This window comes from Carassius carassius, chromosome 21 (genome assembly GCF_963082965.1).
Source record: "Carassius carassius chromosome 21, fCarCar2.1, whole genome shotgun sequence".
NCBI classification, from domain to species: domain Eukaryota; kingdom Metazoa; phylum Chordata; class Actinopteri; order Cypriniformes; family Cyprinidae; genus Carassius; species Carassius carassius.
The window spans coordinates 26,628,552-26,638,921 of NC_081775.1; the positions used below are offsets into that span (position 1 = coordinate 26,628,552).

At 35.3% G+C, this 10,370-nt stretch overlaps 1 protein-coding gene across 1 annotated transcript; it reads left to right on the forward strand.

Moving 5' to 3' along the window:
- The first annotated feature begins 1,809 nt into the window (after nt 1-1,809).
- Nucleotides 1,810-8,805, forward strand: LOC132097237 (pre-mRNA-splicing factor SPF27-like). Its single transcript, XM_059502868.1, has 7 exons — nt 1,810-1,918; nt 2,161-2,253; nt 2,342-2,412; nt 3,719-3,880; nt 8,206-8,256; nt 8,376-8,456; nt 8,570-8,805. The coding sequence occupies exons 1-7, from the start codon at nt 1,826-1,828 to the stop codon at nt 8,694-8,696; spliced, it is 678 nt and encodes a 225-aa protein (XP_059358851.1). The 5' UTR covers nt 1,810-1,825; the 3' UTR covers nt 8,697-8,805.
- Nucleotides 8,806-10,370: the final 1,565 nt, after the last annotated feature.

Genomic DNA, 10,370 nt, shown 5'->3' on the forward strand with positions numbered 1-10,370 from the left:
TGCAATATGTCAAACATTTAAATCGCAGGGGAAAAACAATATGTAAATGTACCAACAGGCATGGACAATGGAGTAATTTGGAAAAGGGGAAGAAATGTAGAACATAGTTAAAAAAAAGTTGCAAGATGGTATTCAGCAGGGTTTAAAATTTTCTGTTGAAAAAACTAATGTTTTTTTACAAGGAGGAAAATCAATGAAGGCTTTAATTTAAAACTATACATAAGTAATTTCGGAGTACTTTGTTAATCCAAGGTTAACATGGGTAGAACATATAAGGAATGTGGAGGATAAGTCTAAAAAAGTAATCAATATAATGAGATGTTTATTAGGGTTAGAATGGGGATTGGATTATCAATCACTGAAATATATATATGTAAACTTAATAAGTTCAAGAATATATTATGGGATGTGTGGTATATGGATCAGCAGCCAAATCTGTACTTGCGAGACTTGATATAATACAGACTAAAGCATTAAGACTATGCTTCGGAGCAGTAAAAATTATCACCAGTATCTGTACTACAAGTAGAAGTAGGAGAAATGCCACTGGACATTCGACATAAACGAGTGCTGGTAAATTATTCGATTAATCTAAAGGGACATAGAGATGGACATCCTACTAAGAGAGTCGGGCAAGCTAGCTGGGAAAAGGAGAGGGAGCCAAAGTTAGTTATGGATGAACAGGAGATGAGGCAGCTAGAGATTTGAGGGTGAGCGAAAAAGAACTCTGCCCACTTATTGGATGGCCTGACTTTCCAGTATGGAAGATCGAAACCATGGAAGTTGAATTACATCAAGGCAATAAATATGGTATTATATACTGATGGGTTGAAAGATCCTGAAAAAGGAAGGACTGGATCAGCCAATTTTATAGTTAAAGGGTTAGTTCACCTAAAAATGAAAATTAGTCCATAAATTACTCACCATGAAGTCATCCTAGGTGCATATGACTTTCTTCTTTCATACAATTCCAGTCAGAGTTATTTTAAAAATGGTCTTTGATCTTTCAAGCTGTTGGATGCCTCTCAGCAGGTGTTGCACTGCATCGGTCCATGAGAAGTTTAATAAAAAGCACATCCATAAAAATAAAAAAAACCTAGATTAAAGTGATTATTATGTTTTGAATATGGATATTTTTTTTTACAAAAACATATCTTCGTCTACAGGAGGCCTTTGTTCACCCCCCGGAGCCGTGTGAGACACTTTTTTTTTATGGATGTGCTTTTTATTAAACTTCTCATGAACCGATGCAGTGCAACACCCACTAAGAGGCATCAAGCAGTTCGAAAGATAAAAGACAATTTTTGTAAGTAACTCTGACTGGATTCGTATAAAAGAAGAGGATGACTTTAGGGTGAGTAATTTATGGACTAATTTTCCATTTATGGCTGAACTAACCCTTTAATCAAGGAGGTGAGGAAAGCAAACAAACCATGAATTATCTAAATGTGTATACAGTTGAGTTAAGTGGAAAAGTATAGTTTGGAAAGAAACAGTGAGAGAATGGCAAAATCACTGGGAAAAGCTAAAGGAAGACGTTTGTATGCCATTCAAAATAAAGTTGGTACAGAAAGGAATTGGGGATGAGGGACTAGGAAATAGTGATGACAAGATTAAGAATCGGACACAGTCATTTAAATAGTATACATTACAGAGAAGCATCCTACTGGTTTGAACGGGTTTGATGAGGAAAATATGATCGCGGGAAACATGCTTGGGTCGCAGGAGAATAATCCAGAAGATGGCGGTAATGTAACGCTCTCGGATGCAGGCCGCCGTTAAACCTCGAAGAAGAAGAAGAAGACGGAACGTATTTTTGTAAAGGATGGCAGGACCGGCCTCAGTCGCTGGTGATGTTTTTGTCGATGCTCTGCCTTATTTCGACCAGGGTTACGATGCTCCAGGGGTCCGAGAAGCCGTAAGTAGGCTGAATATGTCTATCTGCACGTTCTGTCTGCTTAAAACGACGATAAATAATAAATGTTTGACCTGTGTTCTCACTATGCAGTCAGCTAACGGCTGAGCCTACTTCTGGTTCTAAAATGAGACCGTTTAGTTGTTTAACCATCTCATGTTTCTGTTTTAACTACGCTATAGTGTTACTGTTATCTCTATTAGCGGAAAATAAATTACATTCGAATCGTTTTGAATCGATTTTAGGCAGCAGCTTTGGTGGAGGAAGAGACGAGACGATACAGACCAACCAAGAACTATCTGAGCTATCTTCCTACGCCAGATTTCTCTGCTTTTGAGGTAAAAGAGAAAAATACCCGTTCTGCTCCTATTGTACTATAATCTTCATGTTCACATAATAATCTTAGTGTTATGTTGTTCTCACTAGACTGATATCATGAGGAATGAATTTGAGAGACTGTCAGCTCGTCAACCCATGGAGCTGCTCAGTATGAAGAGGTACGTTTATTAAACAAAGTTTCTGTTACAGGTGGTCAAATCTAATATTGTGTTCTGCTTAATGTAACCTCTTCTAGTTTAAATAAGTTAAATTAATTTTTTTAATGAATCTATTGTTTGTTTATTTGGATCCCTATGGGCTTCCACAAACTGGTGGCTAATCTTCCTGGGGTCTACATATCTGTACAAAACAAAATTCATACAAATAAGAAAAAAGATCCCAAGTACAGTTACAGCAATCACAAACTTATACCTCTAGCAGTAGCAGCACATAAACATTTATATAAGCATACCTTCACATTTTCTTCAAAACGCATACGTGCCTTGCTCTTTTGTATATTTATGGGAACCATATTCCAAGCAACAGAGCCTTGATAAACAGTCTTTTCATCAAATTTGTTTGAGGACATGGTAAAATAATAATAAGATGGGCCTTACTCACATGTCTGAAACCCACATATACTAGCTTTTCAAAGAAAGAACAGGGAGTTTGATACTTAAATATTTTATGGAAATATACCAATAGTGTTAAATGTTATTTAAAATTTAACCTTCGCCAACAGCCATGATAACTTTCTATGCATATCACTAACATTAGCCTAGAATTAATAACAAGGCACAAGCCTGGCTTTTAAAAGTTTTTATTTTTTTTATATGTATATATGTGTGTGTGTGTGTGTTTTCCAGATTCACTTGACCATACATTTTGGCAGTAATCAAGATGTGATAAATATAATGCCTGCACCTCATCTTTTAAAACTAAATATGGAATAAATGCAGAACATTTCCGATCTACAGATGTCTCTGGGCGAAAAGGCAGCACTAATATTAATAGCTTGTAGCAGCCTATTTCCCAGTGAAGTAAGACACTAGCATAATCTTATCCACCTAATTTTGCATTGCAGAAGTAAGCTATTTTCTGTGAAAATCCTAAACACTGATTTACTGCATTTTGCATTATGATGATAAAATAAAATGATAACATAACAGTTTGCAGTACAGCTAAAATAACTTAAACTGAATGAATAAGTGATGTTTCAATAATCAAACTAGCTTCACTGTTGATTCACTACAGATTTACTTTTAACATCCATTTATCCAAAGAGACTTGTACTGCATTTCAGGTACATGTTTTTATCAGTTCTTGGTTTAATCAAACTCATGATCTTGGCATTGCTAGTGCCATGCTCTACCTTTTGAGCTACAGGAAGGCCTACAATTGTTGGTTGGGCTAATTTTGAGTCTACATTCTTATCTAAAAAAGTGAGTTGTTTGCTGTTAAATGTTCCTGTGCTTGTTTTCTTAGATATGAGCTTCCTGCTCCAACGTCTGGGCAGAAGAATGACATCACAGCATGGCAGGACTGTGTCAATAACTCGATGGCCCAGCTGGAGCACCAGGCAGTGCGCATTGAAAACCTCGAGCTCATGGCTCAGTATGGATCTAATGCATGGAAGGTGTCTAATGAGTAAGTGAACACACCATTGATATAAAGAAAACATGAAAGTGTACTCACCCTAAGGCCATAGTAGTTAGTATATTAGTTAGCCATAATTTATGATTGATGACATTGACCTTTGATCCGCCCCCTTGGGGATTAACCTTATGACCTTTTAATGGTCGCAGCTGTGGTTATGACATGTGATATGACATCTGTTTTTAATAAATCATGCATATGTCATCATTTTTTACAATATCCGTGAATGTTCGGCAGCTGTGATATGACATCGGTATTGTGATATATCATGTCATTAGGGATTAACCTTATGACAAGTGTTATAACATCTGTTAACATCTATAAATAGCCATACTAAAGCCTGTTTTTCACTTAGGTCTATTTGTATTACTAAAAAATATCAGATTACTCAATTGTCAAAATAATCAGTAGATTACTTAATTACCAAAATAATCATTAGTTACAGCCCGAGATTAGTTCAAATATTTATAACAACTGCATTGTTTTGATTTGTGTGATTTTAAAAGACAAATATTTTATCATTTAAAAAAATCTTAAAATTAGTATTAAAATATTGACTCATTCTAGTGAACCAAGTATCAGTATATCTCGTGTATTGTCACAGACTAGAGTTGAGAAGTGGTGAAATAGCTTATTTCCCAATTTTATGATACGGCTTTCATTCTTCAGGTCAATTATATTCATGAAAAAAAAAAAATCTAACTTTGCCATAATATCCTTTGAAAAGTTGCCTCAGTCATTGCATGCTTTTTTGTGCCTTTTTTATTAGTTTATTCGAATTTGAAAGATAATAACAATATTGTTTGATAAGTGAGATCTCTGATTTTAGTCCTTGAAAACCAAAAAAGTAGTGCTTAAAGTCCTTGAAAGTCCTGGAATTTCATTCTGCAGTTTCTGTACGAAACCTGAGAACGGTCAAGCTGTCCGTTAATGCACGCAGATGCACTATGACAGCTGTTTGCGATATTTCATGAAATGAGATAGTGGTAATGTCGTCCATTATGGTCACCTGTTTGTAATACAGATGCCGGACCTTTAGTATGCTACGTGACATCTGTTTAAATCGAACTGTCACGCTAGCACAGAGGTTTTGGTCATCCTTCACGGATGTGAGAGAGATATTGGTTTAGGGACAAATTTGAAAAATAAGTAAAAGAATATCAATTTTAAGAGATAAAAATTCATGTTGATTATTGTTGTGGACATTGACGGTGTTGTCAATGCATTGATGTTTAAAATAAAATTACATCACTAAATGAATCAATAAATGAGTAATAATAAAATATTGGAAATATTGCAATAAAATGACACGCACATACACGCATTCTAATGGTTGTTTTTCTGATTTTCAGCAATATAAAAAAATGGGGTTAAATAAAATAGATTAAGTTGTATACTGAATTTAAAATACAGAAATAAAAACGTTTAGATTGATGAATAAAAATAAATAAATCATTACAAATGTCTTAAATTTTTCAGGGGTTGGTATGGATATTAAATCTTACACAATGCCAGTTGATAGTTGAAGCTGAATTTAGAGTGCAGAGAGGAGCAGAACAGCAGATACGCAGACTGAGAGGGGATCCCTGAGTTTTTACATGTTTACTTTCGGAAAACTTTCTCTCCCTCTCTCTCTCTCTCTCTCTCACTCACTCACACACACACACACACACAATGTGTGGAATCAGGGGTCTCTCCACCCCCCCCCACACACATACAGACAGACTATACCAGACTATAGGAACTAGGTCTCTCTCACACATGCACACGTGCAGATTCAGTTGTCCCGAGTCTTATTCTCTTCTTTTAAATGAAATCAAAATATGTTATGCGATCACACACAATATAAAACACAACATTTACAGTAGTTTTAGTCATTACTAAAAATAAAAAAAACATGTTTCTTTTACCAGGATTAGGGAAACATTTTTTTTAACAGGCCGAATAAGGCACAATTTAATTCAGTTCACATTCATTTTTAATTTAAACAATTTAATTTAAACAATTTAATTTAATGCATTATTTCCTGCAGAGACACTTCAGATGCGCACATTAACAGACAACGTGACCGTTCTCTTATTTTAACTGGAGGTCAGGTAAATATATTGCAAATGGTATCATAATGCATCCACAGTACAACAGCTAAGCATGATATATTATAAAGCAGCTGGCACGTACCGGAGGTCGGGTATCAAGATTACTGTGACGAGTGGGGCGGGGCCGAGAGCTGTGGGAACAGGAGCGAGGCCGGTGGAGTGATTGGAGATGAGCGACACCTGCTCGACCCACCGGTCTCGAGTCCCACAGAGGAGATGGAAGGATATAAAACAGGAGCGACAACAGTGAAGGACGAGAGAGGACCAGGCCTGGACTTTATTTTGTATTTGGTTTTTATTTGTGCACGTCAGTCATCCGTGAGGGGCTGACGCGCTGTTTTGTCTTTATTTTGATTATTAAAGCTTTCATTTTGATTGTCTGCCAGTTCCCACCTCCTTTTTCCCAAAGATTACAGAGTTTTTATCGTTACAATTACAAACCGATGTTATAACACTTGTCATGAGGTTAATCTCTAGTGACATGATATATCACAAAACTGATGTCATATCACAGCTGCCGATCATTCATGGATATTGTAAATATTGAGTAATTTCACAGCTGATGACATAAGCATAATTTATTACAAACAGATGTCATATCTCATGTTGTAACACATCGTAACCACAGCTGCGACCATTAAAAGGTCAGTCCCTAAGGGGGTGGGTCTAATGTCAAAGTCATCAATCAAAAATTATGATAGGCGGTGTAGCATACTAACTATTGGCCATACAAAATGCAGATGAGTTTTTTCCTCATTGGAACAGATTTGAGAAATTTAGTGTTGCATCACTTGCTCACCTCTGCAGTGAATGGGTGCCATCAGAATAAGAGTCCAAACAGCTGATAAAAACATCACAATAATCCACATGACTCTAGTCCATCAGTTAACATCTCAAAGTGAAAAGCTGTTTTTGTAATAAATTCATCAAGGTGTTTTAACATTAAACCGCTTGTAAGCTGTGCTTGATCTGTACATATTACTCCACCAATTCAGTTAAGGTGACTTTCATTGAAGAAAGCAATATTATGGATAGAGTTAGTGCTGTCAAACAATTAAACGTGATTAATCGCATCCAAAATAAAAAATGTTTACAAAATATGTGTGTACTGTGTATAATTGTGTATATATAAATACACGCAAAGTATATATTTTGGAAATATTTGCATGTTTACATGTATATATTTATATTCGTATAATTTATTATATAAACCTATATTTTTCCTAAATATGTATGTGTATATACATGTAAACAAATATTCACAGTACACGCACGCATATGTAAACAGAAACTTATTTTGGATGTGACAGCCCTAGATATGACACGTTTTAGCTGGAAGCAATGGGGTGTAGTTAAAGACTTGATGATGGATTTGTTTCTTACAAAGATGCAGCTTTTAGCTTTACAAGATGTTTATTGATGGACTGGAGTTGAGTGGATTACTTGTGATGTTTTTAAACAGCTGTTTGAACTCATTCTGACGGCACCCATTCACTGCAGAGAGAATCCATTGGTGTGCAAGTGATATAATGCTAAATTTCTCCAAATCTGTTCACACAAAGAAACAAACTCATTTACATTTTGGATGGCTTGAGGGTGACTGGATTTTCTGCAAATGTAAAATTTTGGGTGAACTATTTCTTTAATATAGGACTGACCTACTTTGTATTACATTTACACTTAGGGAAGTCGTGGCCTGGTGGTTAGAGAGTCGGACTCCCAATCAAAGGGTTGTGGGTTCGAGTCTCGGGCCGGCAGGAATTGTGGGTGGGGGGAGTGCATGTACAGTTCTCTCACCACCCTCAATACCACGACTTAGGTGCCCTTGAGCAAGGCACTGAACCCCCAACTGCTCCCCGGGCGCCGCAGCATAAATGGCTGCCCACTGCTCCGGGTGTGTGTTCACAGTGTGTGTGTGTGTGTTCACTGCTCTGTGTGTGTGCATTTCGGATGGGTTAAATGCAGAGCACAAATTCTGAGTATGGGTCACCATACTTGGCCGAATGTCACTTCACTTCACTCACACTTCACATTATTAGGGGGGTTAAAGTCAGTTTAAAAATGGTGAACACTATTTGTGGGGTCATGACTAAAAAGCTCACAGGATTAAAATGCTATTTAATTCTTTAATTTCACAATATAAATAGAAAATATAAACAATTGGGAGTTCTATTTGTGGATTTTTTTTGTTGATCGTAATTTGTTGTCTCTATGAAACAGTAACTTGGCCTTAATGATTGAAAATGCACAAAAGGAACTACAGAAGGCTAGGTGAGTGACTTGTTGGTCAATGCAATTTACTTTACGTATGGGTGTTGTATATTGTGGTTGTGCACAATCTATTTAACTAGCTTTTAAAATAAATCTTAATATTTCTATTCTCCTTTCAGAAAGCAGATACAGGACCTGAACTGGCAGCGCAAAAATGATCAGCTGGCTGGAGGAGCCAAACTACGAGAACTTGAGTCAAAGTAAGTACTTTATTATGTTTCTATATGAAAAACATTTCCAGAAATTGTCCCCTAGTTAAATTGAATTAGTTTGCTCAGCTCTGATGGAATCATTTCTGCTTATGTTTTTACAGCTGGGTGTCTCTTGTTAGTAAGAACTATGAGATTGAGCGAGCCATCGTACAGCTGGAGAACGAAGTGGCACAGATGAAACGGCAACAGGGTGATGAGAACAAAGAGAATATTCGACAGGATTTTTAAATAATGAAAACCGTTCAACACCATCTTGAAACTGTCAGACTTTGATAAAGCAAAGGATCACCAAAGAGTGATGTTGTGTTTCTTGTTTTGTTCCGTTTTCTTTGTAAAACACAAATGCGCAATAGTGTTTTAGTGCAAACAGAGGGTGAGCTAATGTATAGTTCATGATTTTGCACCAAAATTAAACCAGATGTCCATTTCGATTCTGGAAATCAGTAACTCACATTTGTTTACTGTATAAATAAAGTACTTAATGTGGGTGTGTTGACAGTTATAACAATTTTTGTTTATGTAAGATTACCTGGTGGACATTTAGTTCCTTAAGTTTTATGTTCTACTCAATTTTTAATATTTTTTTACATATACAATAAAATGGTGAAATGACTTGCATTGTTCAGTTTCTCAGTTAAGACTCCACCAATGTGTCTGTAAATGGAAAATATAAATTATCTAAGAACATCACAGGCTACATTCCACATTGTTCTTTTTTTCTTTTTCTTTTTTTACTTTTAATTCCTCTTTCATGCCATTCTCGTTAATCTTCTACACGAATCAAAGTGAAGTTCAAAGTAACTTAAGTTTTAAACTTTTGTATTAAATTGTTACATGTCACAGTGGTTAGTTGCTTGAAGTTAGTGGTCTGTTTGTGAGTCCCGAGGTATTTTAAATATATTGCTTAATTGGGTGCTTTTTCTTTGATCTCCCAAAATAGTGCACACTGCTCATTAACTTGATTTTTTTTTATCGATTTGAATGCAACATGGTTAGTTACTAAGAAATTAAATTCATTGATCTTCCTCCCGATCACACTTATAAAATATTTTAATATTCCATGCTTCCTTAGAATCGAAGTAAACTTTTGATACTAAAATTGTATTGTGAAGACTATTTAAAAAATGGTGATCCTATATGTTTGTAACATGTGATTTTATTATTTAGCATTAGAAATAAGCATAACATGACAGCGTTTTTTACCCCTTCTGTTGATTTTAAAACGCACGCTTCTTTCATCAGCAAAAGCCACGTGATCTCAATATATCCGCCCCCACGAGGCGACCCTCTCCTCGTGATGGCATAGAGTTTATTTGGTCACGTGAATCATCCAGTAAACATTTATCAAAGTAGTATTCAGTTATTTATGTGTAAAACTTATTAATGAGTGCAGCTTTAACATGCACAAAAATAGACGCAATTAGTCGCCCTCAAACAGCTTACTTTCGCAAAAGAGCAGTGAAAGAGAAACATCAGCTAATGAAGATTAGTGTGGCATTTATTATAATAGGTCTGTGTGACGCTTTTGATTAACAAAAGTCTGATAATTTGCAGACCATTAATGTAAGAAATTGTAGCTTTAAAATACAAATTTAAAGAATAAAAAAGATTTTATTGCAATTAAATGTTAATTTACGGATGTTAATTTATTTAACGCCAAATATAGCGTTATGATGTTTAATTTATTTCATAATTTACAATATACGTACTTTTTAAAAAAATAAAGTAAAAAAAAAAAGTTTTTTAATAAGTTATTTTTTTTTATTGAGAACATGTAAATAACGTTACAGAAAAAACAGGCATCAAAAACAGAAACCAAAGATGGTTAAATAAAGAAAAGAAGAAGAAAAAATAAATAAATATAAAATAAAAAGACATTCACAAGACGCCAAATACAGATTA

What these genes read in the sequence shown, in the direction of transcription:
- LOC132097237 (XM_059502868.1), top strand. Translation starts at nt 1,826, where the DNA reads ATGGCAGGACCGGCCTCAGTCGCTGGTGATGTTTTTGTCGATGCTCTG. An exon ending in GCATGGAAGGTGTCTAATGA is followed by an intron (nt 3,881 to 8,205) that starts GTAAGTGAACAC and finishes TCTATGAAACAG; the next exon opens with TAACTTGGCCTTAATGATTG. An exon ending in CTACGAGAACTTGAGTCAAA is followed by an intron (nt 8,457 to 8,569) that starts GTAAGTACTTTA and finishes ATGTTTTTACAG; the next exon opens with CTGGGTGTCTCTTGTTAGTA.